The 21,350-nt window shown below is 43.1% G+C and overlaps 1 protein-coding gene across 1 annotated transcript in view; it reads left to right on the top strand.

The window, feature by feature from the left end:
• Positions 1–14,361: 14,361 nt before the first annotated feature.
• LOC148824858 (uncharacterized) overlaps positions 14,362–21,350 on the top strand; it is a 33,785-nt gene continuing 26,796 nt past the window's right edge. The window contains exons 1-8 of the mRNA XM_088926303.1: positions 14,362–14,919; positions 15,021–15,136; positions 15,212–15,318; positions 15,396–15,570; positions 15,648–15,765; positions 15,964–16,064; positions 16,142–16,215; positions 16,387–16,548. Of these exons, the coding sequence (XP_088782429.1) occupies positions 14,362–14,919; positions 15,021–15,136; positions 15,212–15,318; positions 15,396–15,570; positions 15,648–15,765; positions 15,964–16,064; positions 16,142–16,215; positions 16,387–16,548 (1,411 nt within the window). The remainder of the gene's footprint in view (positions 14,920–15,020; positions 15,137–15,211; positions 15,319–15,395; positions 15,571–15,647; positions 15,766–15,963; positions 16,065–16,141; positions 16,216–16,386; positions 16,549–21,350) is intronic.

Genomic DNA, 21,350 nt, shown 5'->3' on the forward strand with positions numbered 1-21,350 from the left:
GGCAAAGTGCTGTCCTTTGACAGCCACTTGGAGACGTCTCAACTGCTCTGAGACATCTGCGTTCGGTGTGCACCAAGCCTGCTCGCCTTGCAAGTTGCCTCATTTACATGCGATAGCTCCACCACTAAGAGAAAGGATGAGAAATGGCTTTTATCTGGCACTTTTCATGTGAGAGGATCTCAATCTGCTTTCCGTGTACAAGAGGATGTCCAACTCATGTAGCTAAAGACGTAGACGACAGTGCTCCGCTGAAATCTTGATCTCACAACCCTCGGCATGACTCCGCTGTGTTCTGCGTTAGACAAAGGGGGGAAAAGACTTCTTTCATCACACGTTTTGCACTGTTTACGGTGTTTGCAGTGCTCTTTCTTAAATGAAAACCAGGAATCGGCACCATATGAGGTGAGACTAGATAATATTGGAACAAGTAGCCTCGCCATTCCATGCGTGACGTGAGCAAAGTGTAATTCCTGTCTTTATAGTGTGCTTGTTAGAGACTTAGCTGGCACCCAGAGCGCTTTAAATCCGGAATTCAGCAGCCCAAGACAAGAGAGCTTCCTTCGTCTATGTTTTTTGCGTGAAGGGGGGAAACCATGCGTGTGCTGCAAACGATCTTAGTATCGAAGTGCCGTCCCACATAACCGATCCGAACAATCTGCTTTACAGAGGAGCACTGCCGGAGCTTATCGTTGGCAAACTGAAGACCAGGCCGACCTCTTCTGTGACTCTTGAACACTGAATCTCAAGGTTGTGAATTCAAGCTCCACGCTGGCGGGGAATTCCATAGGTAATGATCACATTTTCTTCCATGCTAATCAAAAGAAATATTAAGAAACTTTTCCCGATACCAGTTTTTTACAAAAGTAAAGGCACACGGCACATGTGTGCCACACCACGTCCGAGTTTAGTGACAACTACCTCAGAGATTGTAAGCTGGGTAGTTTCAGATCAGATCACTTTTTTTATCAAAGGTTGAAGCAAACCCGTGTAGCGGCAATGCTTGTTAGGAAGACAGAATTAAGTATTGCGGTGCTTTCCCAAATGAGGCCTCAAATCTCTGTTCATCTCTGTGGTGCAGCCACAGAGAAACTATTCATGCAGGCTGATTTAAAGATGTTTTCTTTTGATAAGGGACAGCTCCCAAAGGGGGATGCACTTAGCTAAGCCTGGCTATCATGATCAATGGTCATCCATTGGCGCCTATCTGTCTAGGGAGTGCCAGATGGACATCTGGACTGCATTCCTAAGTGTCAGGAGTAAGTGACTCATATCTCACCTTGATCAACCAATCAGGGACTGGTAGGGCCGAGTAACCCACGTGGGACTCTGATGCCCATGGAACTTTCAGCCAATGAACGAGCTGAAGTTCCTCCAGGTAACAACAGGCAACACAGAGAGCCTGAGAGAATTCTGTGAACTTTTTCGGACAATTCAAAGGAGAATTCCAGGGCAGGACAGCCCAGGAGCAGAAGGCTCCCAAGGGAAAGGCATTCTCGCAGCGCGCCTCCTGACCATCCTGAGACTCAGCCCGGACAACCACGGAACGGCCAGTGTGTCCGAGTGCCAGAACTTTCCTTTGCTCTAAGAGTCTAGAGCGGAGGTTGCCAGAGAGTAACCAGAGGATCCACCCGAGGTTAGCATCAGCAGCAAGCCTCGTGAACAGGTCGGAACTGTGGACAGCTGAATCACTATTCAGAACTAGCGCTTCATCAGGAACGAACCGGTCCTCTTCCTGACTTGCTGGGACCCACAGTAATCTTTTCTCCTGTGCACAAACTTTGCTAGTTAAAGCCAACACTAACTAGCCGGTCAATGAGCGTCAGCAGCGCACCGTCGCAAGCCGCACAGCACAGCCTGGCACGGAGCCAGAGAGCCCTCAGGAGATCTGAATCCCCAGAGATTGGATGAGTATTCAACTTCAATGCATTACAGCTCGAGAATTCAATTGTTATCCCAACCAATTGATATCGATTTAATTCCTAAGAGTTATGTACTTGTTTTGAGTATCCAATGTAGATGTTATAACCAAGTTCATTTACGAAACGTTCTAAATGAATGATATACTGAACGTATGTCCTCTTGATATATGTAACTCTTCATAACTCATTGAATATATACCTTTTGGATTCTGATAACCCTCTCGATAAGATCTGTTAGGGTTTACATGCATATTCTATGTATTAATAAATGTATCCTCCTGTATTAGTACCTGTGTGTGTGCGTTGTTTGAGTTATATCGCATGGTTGGATTCTAAAGCCATTAAAAGAATCATTTTGTGATTTACTGCTACAATTAATAATTGTCCCAGTAAATGCCCAAACCCTACAGAACTGGTGCCTTCAGAGAGCACACTACACCCGAATACTTTTGCAAGAGACATTTCAGAATCCCAGTCAAATCCAGTACGATTGCTGGATCCTTCGAATTCGACTGAACTATAGCACAGATCTGCAGTCCACCATTAGAATACTGTGGGTGTGTTGTATAAGCCATATCGCCCAAAATAGTTCTAAAACAGGAGATGTATCCTCATTTAGGAATGTGGTATAAAGTGAAATGGTCTGGGAAGAGTCCTACGTTTGAACAGTTCAAAATAGACGTAAAGGAGTATTTACGGACTCTTTTGAAATGTAAGAACAAGCTGTGCGTACCTTATCTTTATTTACCTTGTGTAATCGTTTTTCATAAAGTGTAATTGTATTATAGCATGTGCCCCTGACGATTTTCTTAATATTTATATGTGTTCTTGTTTGTATTGAATTTAATTTTGTTGTTCAAATAAAAATTAAAAAACACAACTTTTCAGATGTGGCTGCTGTAAAAATAAAATGGCATCAAAGGTGCTGTACGCAGAGGTCTGAAGCCTGCTCCACAGAAGAACTTTATCCAGAAGTGTTAAAGAAGTCAAGATCTCCCCATGAGAGGGGAAGCATCTCAGAAAAAAGCAGGTGCAGTCGTTTCCACGGTCATAATGCCACTAAGTCGGGTGACAAGAGCAAAAGCCACCCGGCTTTCTCCGAGCAAGTAATGAGACAAAGAGGCCTACTATGACAGGTAGCATGGCTGAGTGGTCTAAGACACTGGGTCGAGGCGTAAGTCTGTTTTGGGGTGTGAGTTCAAATCCCACTGCTGCCAGCTGCTTTTGTTGGGACTCCTCTTCATCTGACTTCAAATGAAAGAGAAGGAATTGCTTTTTGACAATCTTAGGGCAATGGATGTTAAGTTTCTGCAGCTGAAAACACAGGCAAAACTGCTCCATGTGAGTCTTGAACTCACAAGCTCGGCATTACTCCGCCGTGTACTGCTGTATAAGTACCGCGCTTACTGGAAGGTTGCAGAACCTTGGAGAGAACTGTGCTGGAAATCGAAATTACAGATTTCATTATCTGCACATTTAATAACTAGGAGAGATAACTCCTTCGGGTTCTAAAGCTCAGAAGTGCACTTTAAGAAGTCTTTGCTTTTGTGAGATGGATCTCCGAGGTGCACCTTTTTTCTTATTACTAAAGATACCTCTACATTGTGAATTATTTGAAGACCTAGAAAAAGGAACGTGGCATTAGTTGAAATAAGCACCGAATGGTTAGAATTCAACCTACATACTTGCACAGGTCACTCGGCCACGGACAAGAATGATCAGCTACCACCACTATTATTATTGTTATTATTATTCAACCAGTTGGGGAACAACACAGTCGAACAATCCCACTGTTCTTATTGCAAGAAAAATAACATGAGACCACTGTAAGAGGAAGAGTGTTGTAATTCTTTGAACAATGGATGTCTATTTTTCACTCTTATGGGCAACCCTGTGGTATTTCTTTTTCTCTTCGGTGTTGTGCACAGGCAAGTTCTGCAGCGATATTTGCCGCAGACATTTCTCCGCAGCTCCGTATTAAATCCGTTCTCAACTGCAATGGACAGAAGATTGTCACTTCTCTACTACAGCAGCATCAGTAAAAGACCCTCTGAAAACAGTAAAGCACTAAAGCACTGCAAAACTGAATTCGGAAGAAACATATTAGGGATTTTGAGTGATGTCCGCATACAAGCAGTCCAGTACAGACACTGAAGTCTTTGAATATCGACTCTCTATTTTGCGCTGCCTTTTCCTTGGAGTAAAACTATTCAACTGGAAGAATGTTTATCACAGGTTTAAAACTTGCCGTTGCTATTTGGAGAAATCCACAACCTCGTGTTTTCACATGCTTTAAAAGTACACCCATACACACAGAAAAAAATAACGACACTGCTAATGATTTTTACAGAGCCAAATCACAGTTGACCTTTCTGAGCCAATTGATAAAGCCGACCCAGTGAGTAGTATAGCAGAACATCAAAGAGCGTTCAACTTTCTAACTACCGCAACCACAGGAACAACAGCAAGAAGCGAATCAATTTCCCATTAAATGGTGTTGTTGTTTGAGGTATGCGTTGTAAACACATGCACTAAATCCCAATCTCTTCTAAATTTGGACAAAGTATTTCTGATGGAGCACTGTGCGCAAAGATTAAATAAACTGTACTCCTACCGACAATTGAGCGTGAAAAAGCAGAGCGTTCAAGTTTCACTGACAAAAACGCTACCACAGAAAAGCCACACAAAAGCACTATTAAATGGAATTGACGGCACACTACGATTCGCACGGACTCAAAAGTTGTTCCCTGCATAATGAGCAATCCAATGAGCATTTCTGTTGAGAAGAAAACTAAAGCTTTTTTCTGCCTTGACATTAAGCTTACAAAGACAATCGTGAAAAACCTAGCTCAGTGAGCAAGGCTTTAACACAGAAAGACCTGGTAGTGGTAGGATTCAAACCCACACCTCTGAAGAGACTGGAGCCTAAAACGCACCACTCAGCCACACTACCATTGATGAGACCCTCCATCCTCACATTACTTGGTCGGAGAACGCCGGGTGGCTTCAGCTCTTCTTGTCCGACGTGTGGAAACGACTGTACCATCGTTTTCTGAGATGCTTCCTGTCACTTGGTGAAATCTCTACTTCTTTGGCAGCTCTGAATATAGTTCTTCTTTGGAGCAGGCTTCAGACCTTTTATTTAATGTATAAAGGAGGGCACATTCCGAAATGTGTAATTCCTGTTTTAGAAATGCTCTGCTCTGACACATGTCAGTGTGGGGAGTGGGCAGGTAGAGAGCTTTTACAAATGCTCATGATGTTTCTCACTTGGTGTTACCTGCGGTATTATCTCTCTCTGAGCCTTTGGAAAGAAAAGAGTGGCTCCAGTGTGAGGTAACTTTTTGAACAGCCGGTCTCCTTGTCTTACAAAACAAGAAAAAAAAATCAACTGGGAAACTGCCTAGTAGACATTTTGTCGTCTTCTTCTGACCTGTATTTGATGCGATTCTCTGAAAACGTGGCACATTATATCTGTGCTACCTGAATGGAGGGTGACTGTACTCATAAGGATCATAGATTCGATGACAAGCATCTAAAAATGAGCATGAGAAAATGACATCATGCTATACGGTTGAATGGCACAAGTTCTCCTGTTCCCTCCACAGAAAATGTGTGTTTTAAAGGAAGTGTCATGTTATTTTTTTGCCAGACAATGCCATGCCATAAGAACAGCGTGGTTGTTTAAATTAATTGGTCTGAAATTGGTTTAAACTGCAGGGAAATAACAACAAAAAAAGAAGTGCTTCTTAACACAGAGATAGTTGGAGATATTTGGCAGCAGTGGGATTCCAACTCACACCCCCAAAGAGACTGGAGCTTTAATCCACCTCTTTAGAGCGCTCGGCTGCATTAGCCTCGACTGCCTCATACCTCACACTGGCTCACAGAAAACTAGGTGACTTGTAAAGGCTGGTAGGAGACGAAAGGAATAAATGCTTCTTTTTTGGACAAAGTCTTTATCTACTAAAAGAAGAAAAGAAATATTTGATTATTATTTTTTCACCAGTTGTTTTGATCAAATTATTGTAATGCAGTGCCATATTAAGGTATAATATGTACATAAACGTCATGTCTGAGTCGGTGATGGCAGCTGACTATCGTTGGAGGACAGTTTATTATGAGAGAGTAAGCCGGCATAATGAGGGAGAAGAGATTGGCCTCTGTGATGCAGTGTCCAGTGACACTAACTATCTGTCCTACTGTTCTCTGCTAACATAGAGGGTGAATGTTTATTTAGGTGAATGTAAGGTTTCTTTCTTGTAAAATATTTTCGAGCGCATTTTGTTGCTGAAAATTAATCTTGTGCGTTTGAATGAATTCCGATATTGTCACCTAATTCTATACACTGTTTCATCAGAGTAGAACATCAGTCAAAAATGTTGAGAAGGTGCTCCTGTTTTCACCATTATAAGAACTGTGATGCACCAGTAATATTTACTCTTATAAAAGTATTGTAATTGTAGTGTTCTATTACAGTCTTGAGTGACACAAACATTCTCTTTTACTGCACCTCTACAACACTTCTCCAGAGGCCAGTTCAGCAAAAAAGGATCCTCAACAAACACTGCAATCGCTTGATAAAAGCCATTTCTCTTAGTGTTGGTGCAACTATTGTATATAAAGGAGGTGACTTGACAATGAAAGGTGTGATCATCTTAACGAGAGTATTCATGAAGGTGTGCGTCGGAAAGCTCTCCACTGGCAATTGACTGGGCTTGTGAAGAAACCAATCTCGCTCAACAACCATACACATGAAGCTGAATCCGTGAGCTGATTGACACAAAACAATGTCACTTCACATTATCCGCAAAGCTGTTTTGCTTGTCTGACCACCTCTTCCCACATTACAGTGAGCACATATCTTTCAGTTTCTTCTCTTGTTTTTTTCTTACTATTTTACTGTCCCTTTCCCCCATGTGGAGATGTATCCACAGCCAAAAAACCCTGTTTCACCCTACGTTTGTGGAAATTTTACAATCTGTGTAGGAGCCTGGCTTACAGAGGTCAAGTGGTGCAATTGGTCAGTGTGTGGTACATATACAGTTGTGCACAGTGGAGTTATACTGAGGTTGTGTGTTCAAGCCTCCCCTGTAGCCATCAAGTCTTTTGAACGTTTTCCACCCATAAAAAGTTCATTTGCCGTAGCAGTTTCACTGTGACTTTGCAGGTAAAATATTCTTAATGAGAATAATGTTTCGTATGCAATAAATAACCACACCAGAAAATATTGGAGATCAATGGCTTGTCGTACTTATCGCAGCAGGCACTCAGACACAGATATGTCCTGTCAGTAAAGAAAATTCATGAAGAATTCAATGTCAAGAGGAATGACATCATTGCAAAGGCAATATTTTCTGATGATTATTTCGGTTAATAATGATTCGTGTGGGAATTACTACTGTCATTACTACTAATTGTGATAAAAACAGAGCACTCACAGCTCTCTGGATGTTGGTCTGGACTCTAGAAAGTGTTTCTATTCGCAAGCGGCTCTGGACCTCAACACCTGTTGATGGGTCACTTCTGTCAGACACACCAGTGGAGCCCAAGCCCACCTACACACACATTCACACACACTGACAGATATACACCTACACACTCACACACATTTATACTCACAGACACTACACACACTCACAGACACAACACACATTTATACACACAATCAGACACTCACACACTCAAAGATATACACTCACAAACATTCACAGACACACACGTAGACACTATATACACACATAGACACCGCATACACTCTTAGGTATAGATACACTACAACTAACACTAATGCAGATACTGCTAATATTGCAACAGTAACACTATCACCAAAACATACACTATCATGGTTACTAACACTGACACAAACTACTACTAGACTAATAATACTTATAATAACAGTAATACTGTCATGAAAACTAACATGATGAGTACTCTGACTCTAACAGTATAATTATCACTAATATTAACATGAATACTAGCATTAATACTAAAACTATCAGTAACACTATCATCATTAATACTCAAATAGACACTACACACACTGACAGACATACCCACACATACACTTACAAATAAACAACTACACACTGACAGACACCACACACTCACAGACACACACCAACACACATATTCACAGGCATGCATTTACAGAAACAAAGAGACACTACGCATACTCACAGACACACATTTATAGAAACCACACACTCAGACCCCACACATTCACACCCTAACAGACACAACAAGCTCACAGACACACATCTACACACTCACAGACACACACCCACAAACAGACAGATATCACACACTTAACAGACACATGCACAGACACCACATACACACGTATCTACAGATACACAATAACTAACACTAAAACAAATACTCCTCATATTACAACAGAAACACTATCACTAAGACATACACTATCATTATCACTAACACTGACACAAACTACAAATAATAACAGTAATGCTATCATTAAAACTAACACTACTACTACTGTTAATACTCTAACAGTAACACTATAATTATAATTAATATTAACATGAATTCGAACATTAAAACTAAAACTATCAGTAGCGCTATCATCATTAATACTCACATGAACACTAGCATTAAAACTACCAGTTGTACTCTCATTAATATTAACATGAATACACTAGTATTAGTATTAGTTGCTACCCATGACGTCACATCACTCTTTGTGACGAACGCGAGACACCTAGACGCGCACAGTGACCTGACGTCTGTTGCTGTGGTTACCATACTTGGTATGCATGTAAACTGTTACTTACATACATTTATCAACTTGGAAAATAATTTTCTAGCTCTAGGATACAGTTACCTAAATAATAATATGAATAATCATTGTTTAATTTCAGATTGAACATTATTAACATTAAACGAACTATGGTAATTGATCGATACAATCTTTATTGACTGTTTTCTAGATATTTAAAACAGGGTCAAGAATGGGAAAAGAATCAGTAGTCACCAATCGGTGAATTTAATCGATTATTCTACAGTTCTTCAGGTGAATTAATTGTTTGTCGACAGATAAGTGATCAGTAACTCTCCTCCGTGCGCTCCGCGCTCCTCCCGCGGTCTCGTTCTCTGATCCCAGCGCTCTGGCTGGTGTCTGTGACGTCACAGCGCTCTTTCTGACAGAGCAGAGCGCGTCTCCGCTGGACGAGACTCCTGTCCGGAGCCCGGGGGGCTTTTCTTACAGATATAACATCTCCAAAAAGAACACACCGGGCTGTGAAGAGAAGCGATTTATAACAGCTGGAGAAGGAGAGCGACAAACCGAGGAATGAAAATCATTAAACAGGAAAAAAAAATAGTTTACTTCGCAGATTAATGTGTTACAAAGCATACCCGTGTGGAGCAGTAGAGAACGAGCACAAGTCCCTGTAATAAGCGCTTTTAAATGTTTTAAACGAATCATCAGAGTATAGGAGCCAGGAGGAACAGACTCCTGATCCTGGAGGTTAAAATGTGTATCCTGGCTTTATTTCCAGCCAGCTCTCAGTTTCATAGGTAGTCTGATGATTGAAATTAACTGTATAACTGTTACAAGACTTCATTTAATTGTAAATTTATAAGACTGTCTGCGAGAGATGTGTGGGAGACGCTGAATCCCAGGGCTGGTGTGGAATCACACACAGACAGGTCTTCTTCTGTGTGATCTGAGTACCACTGCTCAGAGCTACAGACTGGTCAACTAGTCACTATTGGAGACACAACCATCAGACCATTGGCTACTAATACTCAATATACTGATCAGAGTGTCACTACTGGTGTTAATTACATAAATACTAAGATAATTCCACACTCACGTGTGTTATAAAACATTTATAGAACATGTCTGGAGGCTGATATACAGTAAAGAAAGTAATACTAAAGGGTTGGAAGTCCTGGAAAGGGTTAATAGAAGCTTCTTGCTTCTGCCCTGGAACAGAGCCCACAGCTGCCAGATCAGTGACCCCTGAGCCCAGTTCACAGAGAGGAGAACCAGGAGCTCTTCTCTGTCTCTAAGCGGCTGTGAGGAAGGAGAAAAGGGGGAGATGTGACCCGAGTCCAGGCTGTTCTGTCTGATATTATTCATGTAGCAGCACTGATTGTCTGAAAATCTTCTGGTTCTGGACTGTCAGGATGGAGACCAGTATGGAGCTAAGTGTCAGTCTGAGTGTGAGTCTAAGCTGTGAATCTGACTGAGAAGAGAATAATGATTTTTTATTCTGCCTCTGAGAATTCTTCTTCTTTGCCAAGTGGTGTTACATCCCCTTCAGATACTCTGCACAGACTGCCAGAGTGAGAGAAGAGGAGAGAGAGATGGACAGATAAGAGCACACACAGCGAGAGAGACATACTTCTTGATTTACTTTGAAGCAAGTGTTCATTTCTTTTCTGGAACAAGTTGTTTCTGAACTTCAAGAAATTCATACAACTTCTGAAAGATAAAATACAAATCTTGCTTATCAGGACAGAAGAAATACTGCAAGAAAAAGCAGGTAATTTTTCTCCTTTTAATGAAAAGTGGAGCAAAACAACGGCAGTGCATCTCCGTCGGCTTGATTTAGTTTAATACAAGTATTCACTTCCTTTTTTGGAAATTACAGCCTGCGAAAGATGAAATAAAGTTCTTGGTTATTCTTGGTCAGTGCCGAAGAAATACTGCCGGCTGGCAGGAAAATGTCAGCATTTTATTTTCTTTAACTACAAACGTGTGAATATTGAAAAGCAACGGGAGTGTGTCTCTGTACAGCTATTAAACAAAAGGCTGGTGGTTCAAGCCCACTCAGGGACGCGCTTCGGATTGTTTCAATGTGAACATAATCTCCGCTAAAAACCCTCTTGAACTTTGCAGGAAATGAGCGTGTTTTAAACCATTTTCACGTGTGGAATTTTATCTTCAGCTGGCTGTAGGGAGAATGCCTTATACACCCGTTGTGTATCCTTAGCAAAAATATTTTAAAATTATAACACAGAGTTGTTGGGGAACTTGACAATCCTTGACAATCATTATTAAATGAGCATTGTACAAATGTACATTGATATTTTTGTTGTATGTACCTTAATTTTAAAATATATAAACATAATTGTGCTGATATGGATGTTCATTTGAAGGATTTGAGGAATCTATAAAGGATCTCAGAACAACCAAAGAAACATTTGGGCATCTGCGTATTTGTAAAGATTAAAGAGCGCCGTAAGTGTGAAGTTTGCACACACGAGAGAAGAAATCAGTTTCAATGCACTTCATTAAACTGATGGTTTGCTTATCAATCGTGCATAAAATGTGTATAGCAGAGGATGGCTCTGATCCATCGACCTCTGGGTTATAGGCTTAGCACGCTTCCGCTGTGCCACTCAGCTATGTTTAAGGCAACTGCTTATGCACCTGAGAAGAAAAGTTTCAACGGTAAACGCAGACGTCACTGAGCACTTGGTCTTTTGTAGTACAAATCATCACAGGCTGCTCTACAAGCTCTACAAGCTGCTCTACAAGGGCGTGTCTTCAAGATTCCTTGTACAACTTTACTTGCCCGCTGAGTAGAGGTTAAAGCAACGGCAGCAGAAGTAGCAGTAATAGCAACAACGTGGTTAGAGTGTCACAATACACTCTATGAAAGTATTGCGGCTTCAGATCGTTTTGTTCTGTTGAAGCTGCCTACAGGCTCCGAATTGCTGACATTGGCTGTGATCTTTTTTCAGGTTTCATGAAATTCTTCACATATTTGAAATATTTAATTCGGGTTCGCCTAATACACGGTGCAAACCGTACCTGCAGCAGAGTGCTGTGGCACATGAAGCCGTTTTGTTTATCGTTTGTAAGGATTGAGGAGCGTACTACAAATCGAGCAAGCAAAAAGAAAATTAAACAGGAGTCACTTTTTGGATTGCTAATCCATTGTGCTCTGCTCGTCTAGGTTCAAATCCCATCCTTGTCACGGTTAAGGCCTGAGACGTGTGTGTTTTTTCTAAACGGTGTTCGCATTTGTTTCCTCTTTCTCTCCTGTAAACTCAGGATTTTTTTTCTTTGGTGGCAACAATACGCTTCTGCAATACAGTAAATCATAGACTATGCTTTCAAAATAGCTGCACCAGGCATTCGGATACAGATAAACACAGGGATTTAAAATTCAGGAATATGAATGGCCAATTGCTTACAGCTAGGGTTTTTACGTTTTCTTATTTAGCGATTTGTGTATCAATCTTTTAAAAATTCATTAAAATGCTAACAATACGTAAAATCAAAACAACAGCACCGTTAAATGCTGGGGAGACAGGTAGTTTTTTTTTTCAATCAGATGCCAATCTCTAATGCTGTGTGTGAGAGCTTACGTACCTTTCCTTTTCTCACATTTTCTGACAACTATTCCAAAGGGGCACCCTGTCAGCTCCTAAAACTTTTTTTTTAACTGTTTGGTTATTGTCGTTTTATTTAGAAAAAGTTCAATATTGATCATAACTAAAGAAAATTAGGATCACGAATAAAAAAAGGGCTGAAGATGCGAGTCGCTCTTGAATCAGAGCTGGGTGACACGGGCTTCTGTTCTGATATGATTGTACGAGAAGCAGGAGGAATTTCTTCTCTCCTATGGAGCATGAGCTGAATCAGGAGTGAGACATTTCGTATGATCGTGCATATGTTAACGCATGACCTACATCGTAAAACTAAATTAAAAACTAACATTAAGTTGTCAAAGACATTCATTTATATACAAACAAGAGACAGACAGACATAGTAATGATTCTACATTAACTTGTCCTACACTGATCAGACTAATTGAAATGTATGAAAGCAGGGAGTTAAAAAACGCGCTATGGTATTGCAGAATTCCGACTAAGTAACTCAGAATTTTAACTTAGTAACTGAGAACTCCGACTTTATATCTCACATTTGCAACTTCGAAATAACCCATATTTAATTGTCTGTCATTTTGTTATTATGCCGGATTCGGGTTCTAGGGCTTGTACCCTCGCTACTCCCACTCTAGTTCGTGCCTCACTGCATTGGCTCGAACCCACGTCTTGCCAGCTGAGCTAAAGATCACTTTCTTTAGCCCCGGCGGCCAGCATCCCTGTTATGCGCAGGGGAGGGCGGTGCCGTCACCACACTGCAACCAGATTGTACAAATTGTATGTCGCAAATGAACAAGTAATAGGTTTATTCCATGCTGAAAAAAGGAAGAAAGAAAACACGTTTCAGCCGATAAAAATCAAATTAATTACATTATTTTTTTATGGAATCCCATTTCCGCCAGTGAGGCTTCCATAGTACCCGGATGGAATAGTGGACGGTGGGCTTTTTAAAAAAAAAAATATTGAAACACCAGAAATACAAAAGCGGAGACAGAATATGATATAAGATAGACAAATAGACACTTCACATCCAGAGGAATTCACAATTAAAAAATCTGAAACTTATACTTTTTACATATTTTCATTGTATGTCCTTTTTTACTTAAAAAAGAAGGTCTTCTTTAGCTCAGCTAGCAAGGCCTGGGCTCGAGCCAATACAGTGAGACACGAAGTAGGGTGGGAGCGGCGAGGGGCACAAGCCCTGGAACCCGAATCCGTTACAATAACAAAAGGACAGACAATGAAATATGGGCTATTTCGAAGACGCAAATGTGAGAGATAAAGTCGCAATTACGAGATATAAAGCCGGAATTCTGAGTTTTTAAGTCGCAATTCTGAGTTTTTAGGTCGCAATTCTGAGATTCTAAGTCAATTCTGAGATACCATAGCGCGTTTTTTTTTTACTCCCTGGCGGAAACGGGCTTCCATTGGTTCTCAGTGCTGCGAAGCAAAAGCAATCTCTGGAAAATCAGACAAATTATTATCAGATCATGTCAAAAGCTGATCAGTATTTCTTTACTGGGAAGCAAAGAAATGCTTGTATTACACATTTTAATATGACATGCAATTACACATGAAAAATAGTAAAATTATTTTCATTGCCGTACGTGTTGATAGAACAGCCCCCTCGATAAAGGAAAGTGTGGACGGACGTGTCGCATGTTCCGTACTCTGTCTGACAGCGAGTTTAACACACTGTCCTCGGAAATTAGAAACTAATTGAACAATAAATTAATCTGAGCAAATTTTACACGTGTGGGTGATTTAATTCTGTCGAAATTGCGTGGAACTCCTCCGCTGAGGTCAGATACACACGGGAAAGTGTGCAGGCGGCTTCACGGAGTCCCGCCTCAGACTGGAAGCAGGTTCTAATTAGACGCTGAGAACAATCCGGGTCTCTGTGTGTAACTGATTGTGTTGATTGAGCGGTAGTGTGACCAGGTGTGTGGAAGCAGGTCCTGCCAGTATAAAAACCTAGTCACAGCGTTCACACTTTATGCTCTCTTGCTTCAACACAGTTTGGTGGTTTACTTATCTTACCCCTGTAGCAATTTAGCGGGACGTTAATTTGGCGATGCGCTCGTTTCTCTTTATACTGTGCCTGTGCGCAGCGGCCGGGCTCCCCGCACTGATCTCCGCCGGGCCGGCTGGCTGGGACTCTCGGGCATTAGCGCTCCAGGCCGACTTCCCGGCTCTCGAAGACGCAGCCCAGTCGGAGGACTTGAACCTGGCAGATGCACCCTCCGAAGACCTGTCTGCAAGCGAGAACGACTCGCAGTCCTTGGCTCCCGATTTCCGCCGTCTTCCCGTGTCCAGAGACGCGTACTCGCCCTACTTCGACAAGGAGAAGATGAAGCCCGAAGCCGGCAGCCGGCCCTTACCCGCCTACATCAAGAGCGTCCTGTTTCCTCCCCAGCGAGGGCGGCAGCCGGCTCGCCCGGCCATCGGGGGCACCCGAGGAGTGGCCGTGTGGTGCGACTCCAGCAGGATGTACGTGAGGGTCAGTCGGCTCCTGTTCGGCTTCAGCTGTCGGCCATCGGAGGTGACCTTGGGCAACTGCAGCGTCAGCCGAACCACACGCCGTTACTTCTACTTCATCTACGGGCTTCACGAGTGTGGCACCGAGCGATCGGTAAGCGGGGCTTCATCTACAGGCAGTGTATCGATGTGAGCTGTAGGGCTAGTGTCAGGATTGCCTTTCCTGGGAATATCCCTTCCTCTGTAACCCTGCAGGTTGTCCAGGGCCGCCTGGTGTACTCCAACACTCTCCGCTATGCACCGCCCTCCTCCAGTGCGCCTGTGCATCGCTTCATTCCCTTCTCTGTGCCAGTCAAGTGCTCCTACAACAGGTAGGCAGGGCTCTGCTGCTGCTGAGAAGCCGCTGGGACAGTGTCCAGAAGCCCCTCATCCCCTCTGTCCTGCAGGTTCCACTACTCCTACAAGGTTGGCTATGTCCCCACATGGGCCAGGAGAAGGACCTTCTTCAAGGACCTGAAGAACAAGCACAGCTTTGTCCTGCTCACCACCAACTGTAAGCTCCTTGAGTGAGTGGCTCCTCCTGCCTGCAGGGGGTGCTGTGTGCAGGTGTAATGCTGCCTCTCTCTCCAGCCCGCTGGATCCGGCTCTCTCCTAAGGATGAGTACTTCCTGGGTCAGCCCATGTACTTCCAGGCCACTGCCTACTTTGCCACAGTGGAGCAGAGGCTGTACATCCACTCGTGTTACGTAACGGAGAAACCAGACCAGCACTCCCAGCCCCGTTTCCCTGTGATCGACAACTTGGGGTATGGCCCCTTCTGGGAGGAGAGGTGGGCAGGAGCCCTGAGAGTCTGCAGGGGTTCATCCTTGTCCTTGTCCCCAGGTGCATGGTGGACAGCAAGGCAGATGGCTGCCTGTCCAGGTTTGTCCCCTCCAAGCAGAAGGATATGCTCCGCTTCACAATTGATGCCTTCCTCTTCCAGAAGAAGCTGTCCAGGAAGGTACTGCTTTCAAAGGCTGCTCAGCCTTCTTGCTCTACTGATCCATTGTCTGCTTTTCCATCCATGATCTAGATGTGAACCAGACTGTGGCGGCTGTAGTGCCAAGAGCTGCCAGCTTGCCTTCACTGATGGCAGAAGGTCCTTCTCTGTCCCTCGATTGGCCTTGATCCCTTAATGCTGTGACCTTCCCTCTTGCAGCATGAAGTGACTGAGCTGTACATGCACTGTGTCATGGCTGTGGCTCCTGCTAAAGCAACACCAGGGACCAAGTCCTGCACCTACAACAGGGAGGCGAAGAGGTACTTCTGTAAGGAGCCTGCTGAGGGTGCTCTGGGACATGCCAGGTGGAGGCCTCACCTGTCCTCCTCTCCTCCAGGTGGGAGGAGCTGTATGGTGACCATGAGGTCTGTGCCTGCTGTGAGTCCAAGTGTGCTGGCAGTCAGAATGAAGGTGGGTCTGGTTCTCTATCCCTTGTGGATGCATCTCTGCCCAAGAGACAACCATGCTTGGACAACTGAGGAATGATCCCATGCTGGACAAAGGGACTATTAAGATGAGTAGCATCACTGTGGGACTCTGGGTATAGCGGATCCCTCACTCCTGGGTGCTGCTTGTCCACAGGTACCAGGAGCCTGGTGACCAGCAGTCGGGTGGCTGTGGCACCAGTAGGGGGTCCTCTGGATGTGGGAGCTTACTGGACTGAGGATGAGGAGGGAGACCCTCAGAGCTCCAGTGAGGATGTGGAGGGAGCAGAGGACTTCGGAGATGTTGGCCAGTGGACAGGTAGGGTCTGGCAGGAGGAGCTCCTTTAGGGGTGGGTGTCCTGCAGTTCAGCTGGATTGTTCTCCTTCTTCCTCCCCAGGTGCCTGAATGAAGGCTCCAGCCTGGCCCTTGTGACTCTCCTGCCTCCACTCGCCTTGTAATGGCAACATCTCAATAAAGCTGTGAAAGACCCTTCTGTCTGCCCTTGTTTCTTTATGGTTTATAGGTTTGAATGGGGTGGAGGAATTCAAGGGAAGTATTTGTGGGGGTTCCCCTTTCAAGAATGCTTCCCATATTGCTGCCAATGAGGACTGAAAATGGCTGGAGTAATAAAGCATTGTACTGGGGGAAGATGGCCGCACTATTCCTTGGGCAGGGCAGTGTGACTTTTTTTTACTGTGGGAGAGACAGAGGTGTTCAATATACTGGAAATTCTCCCATTTCTGAGAGGGGTAGTGCTTATGGAGTGTGAGTTGCTACTGTAGTGCCCAGTAAGAGTGAGATCTAGTGTCCTATTCTAGGCTGCACAAACTGACTAAAAGAAACACAAGGATGGAATTGTCAGCAGGGGCTTGGTGTAAAGTAGGCCTTCCCTTCCTTAGCAGAGGAACAATACTGGTGCGTGAACATCAGTGAATAATGGTACAGTTAGAATCTCGGAGGTCTTATCTTATGGGTGTTGGTTTCACAGCAGTGGTAGTGGACAGTCATGAGAAGTATTAGGATTGAGACTGGAGATCCCAGCACTTGATCCGGAAGACGGGTGTTCACAACCACCTCTACCAGCAGCACAGACTGTGTAGATTGAGACTGAATGCTTACTACACAAAGCCTCTCCACTGTTTCAGTGTCCCATGTCATGGATTTCAAGTGAATCCTAGTCTTCCTTTGTGACTACCTATTATTTGCACGAATCATGATGGCCCACTAAGGCTGTCAATTCTTAGCCCTACTGCAGTGCCCTATTAAAGTTTCAAGGATTTAGAATAAACTATTTTATATAATGGTTCCGAAGGTGGCTCCTCAAAGCACTTGACAGAATTACAATTAGAATACACAGGATAAAACAATTCCAATAGACTGAGAAGACCATGGATGGCGGTACTAAGAAAAGTAGAAGCAGGGGGGTAAAGAATAGAACCAGTTCAGTAAAGGCTCTTCTACAGAACAAGGTGTTGAGTCTGAATTTGAAGGAGTTTAGGGAAGGTGACTCTGGTATCCTTGGGGAGAGAGTTCCAGAGCTTGGGGGCATAACAGCAGAAGGCCCTGTCACCCATACAGTGTAGAGGGGCTTGGGGGACAGTTAGGAGACCAGAATTAGAAGAGCAAAGGTTATGATGTGGGGAGTAGGGTGATAATAGATCAAAGTGCTACTGAGGTGCAACTGAAATGTGAAGGCATGTTCTACAGTTTATGCAAGAAAGGGTAATGTTAGGCTTTTATGGGACGGGGGTAATGGCAGCACTTTTGAGGATCGTTGGTACAACGGCAGTGCTCAAGGATTCATTTCTAATATTGAGGACAATGGGTTATATACCCATCGTTCTTACCAAAGGATCAGAGACCTTTTGCTATATAAAAAGACTCCTTTCCACCACTAATATATTCAGGTTTGGTTCGGTTGGGTTTTATCAGTTAAACATTTAATATTGTATTTGTCAGTTTGTTGATGCCTGTATATCACAGTGATCTGCACACACACCTTTGACTGAATATGGGCTGCCAAACCTCTCCACCAAACTTATGTATCACGGTATGTACATAAGAAGTTTATTTGTAATAACAGGGGTGTTGGTGCCAGTAGTCAGATTGGGTCAATTGCAAGGTAAGAACAGTATCACATTAACTGGAGATGATCCAGAGATTAACATGCAGCTCTGTACGCCAGATTAATACCGATTTGCAACGCGCTCGTCTGCTGACTTTAGTCCCCTGCTCAGTAATCACAATGTTCCCAATTGCAATGAGCCCAAGGAAACAGCTGCTGCTCTCTAGAGGACACTACAGGACAGGACTAAGTACAATTCCTGCAATAGACTAAGCAGTTTAGTGCCAAACTAATGGAACACTGAATCCTATGGGACAGTTCCGAATGTAGTAACAGCTTAATACTGAAATAATATCGTAAACACCTCGTGATCTTAAGAATCTGTCGCTCTTAAAAAGTATTATAATAAGCTAAAATTGTACTGCAGCCACAACACAGTGGACCTGCAGCTCCTCTCCTGATCATACAGAAAGATGTCATCACTATAACACCTGTTAACAAACATAGCGCCTGCAGTCTGTGAAAGAGAGCTCTGAGGTGAATATTCCTTGCAGGGAAGTGAACTGAAAAACAAGCAAATACATCACTCAGATGAAGAGCAACGACTGTCGCTAAAGAAAGTGAGCGAGGGTACACCTATAGTAGTTCATCCACAGAAATTCAAACATAAATTCGTGATGCACCAGAGTACCACAAAGCTAGAAGCGTGCCTTCAACTGGAGTATTGTAGCATGACTATTTATAAGTAATATTAACTTATTCCAGGCGTTCATCTGGTTTAAGAATACGAATCGATGCCTTCAAATAGACCTTTAACAGTCCTTTGATGTAGAATTAAGAAAATGGGGAATTATTTGATCCCATTCTCAATCCAGTAGTTTATGGACAGGCGCTCTCAGCGGACTGTGTGCAGGAGTGATGGGTGATGTGGAATTCTATGGGCTCAGTGGGACTCTGGGAGTCAACTCAGGGCTCTGCTGTAGATTCCTGTAGAACCGGTGTGAAATGATAATGTATAGTTGGCTGGTATTGTTAATGTAAAGTTTACTGGTACGTTTCGGCCAAAACATATTTTCTTTCTTCTTTTTTTCAGCATGGAATAAACCTATTACTTGTTCCTTTGCAGCCTACGCATGCTGACGCAGGTACCCACCTGAACTACAAATTGTGTCGGCCGTTCCATTACACTATAATGATGAATCGTACAAGATCATAGGATCTATAGGCCTGAAGACTTGTCTTGTACAGTGCCCTGATAAAAATCAAATTAATTACACAAATTTTTATGGAATCCCATTTCCGGTAGTGAGGCTTCCATAGTACATGGATGGAATAGTGGACGGTGGGCTTTTATTTTTTTTTTATTTAAACACCAGAAATACAAAAACGAAGACAGAATATGAAATAAGATACAGAAATAGACACGTCACATCCAGGAGAATTCACAATTATAAAAGCTGAAACTTATACTTTTTACATATTTCCATTGTATGTCCTTTTTTACTTAAAAAAGAAGGTCTTCTTTAGTTTAGCTGGCAAGACCTGGGTTCGAGCCAATGCAGTGAGGCACGAACTAGGGTGGGAGCAGCAAAGGCACAAGCCCTGGAACCCGAATCCGTTACAATAACAAAAGGACATACAATGAAATATGGGTTATTTCGAAGTCGCAAATTTGAGATATAAAGTCGCAATTACGAGATATAAAGTCGGAATTCTGAGTTTTTAAGTCACAATTCTCAGTTACTAAGTCGGAATTCTGAGATACCATAGAGCGTTTTTATTTTTACTTCCTGGCGGAAACGGGCTTCCATAGAAATGCAAAGGAACGAGTAATAGGTTTATTCCATGCTGAAAAAAAGAAGAAAGAGAACACAACGTTTCGGCCGTGGAGCCTTCTTCTCCACGGCCGAAACGTTGTGTTCTCTTTCTTTTTTTCAGCATGGAATAAACCTATTACTCGTTCCTTTGCAGCCTACGCATGCTGACGCAGCTACCCACCTGAACTACTTCCATAGAAATGGTCAGATTCAGAGCCATTGCAGTTCGTGCTAATTAGAACAACGCCAGTACTGAGCCCTCAGCGTCGTACTGACTACTGAGCACAAGTTCAGCTGCTCGCCAGCTTTGTTAAGCACAGTTTTGCATTGCTATTGAGCTCAGAGCAGGAGCTGATCTTCAGACAGTACCGTATTAAAAAAGCAACATAAGCAAAAAGTAAAAAAAACGTTTTCTATACTTGTCTGTTTAAAAATATTATATCTTTAAAAAAGACAAAGGGTTTGTGTGTCGCGCTTAAGTTTCGATTCATTTCAAACGCACAGAAAAAACATTTTCTTCCAAGAAATCATAAATTTGTCTCATCCTCCATACTATAATTCTCTCTTGTAGTAGTAAAGCATTTTGAGTCAAACCGAACAATATATTAAAGGAACAAGTAATAGGTTTATTCCATGCTGAAAAGAGAAGAGAGAAAACATAACGTTTCAGCTGTGAAACCTTCTTCAGGTTTGTTTTCTTTCTTCTCTTTTCAGCATGGAATAAACCTACAGTATTACTTGTTCCTTTGCAGATACGAATGCTGACGTAGCTACCCACCTGAATATATTCAACGTTTCATCTATATGATTAACATAATGTTCTCTTGAATAAGTACTCGAAAGAAGCCGCAGCTCAGGTGTTAGAGAGATTTGAAATCGGATCGGTGGATTTAGAGTCCAGACTGCGAACCGACAGCTGATACAGGTCTTTTATAGAACCGTTTTGATTTTCTCTACTTTGTCCCCGTGACGTCATTGTCCTGCTCGCAGCCGAGCCCGACACACGGTACCGTCTGGTTTCTGTCGCTGGGCGGGTCTGTGTGGGTTCTAATGCCCCAGTATAATGACGGGGACACTAAACTGTAAACAGGTGCCGTCCTTCGGCTGAGACGTAAAACCAAGGTCCTGACTCTGTGGTCATTAAAAATCCCAGGTCGTCTCTCGAAAGAGTAATGGTGTAACCCCAGCATCCTGGCCAAATTTCCCATTGACCCTTACCAGTCATGGCCTCCTAATAA

This window comes from Atractosteus spatula, chromosome 10, assembly GCF_055471065.1.
Source record: "Atractosteus spatula isolate fAtrSpa1 chromosome 10, fAtrSpa1.hap1, whole genome shotgun sequence".
NCBI classification, from domain to species: domain Eukaryota; kingdom Metazoa; phylum Chordata; class Actinopteri; order Semionotiformes; family Lepisosteidae; genus Atractosteus; species Atractosteus spatula.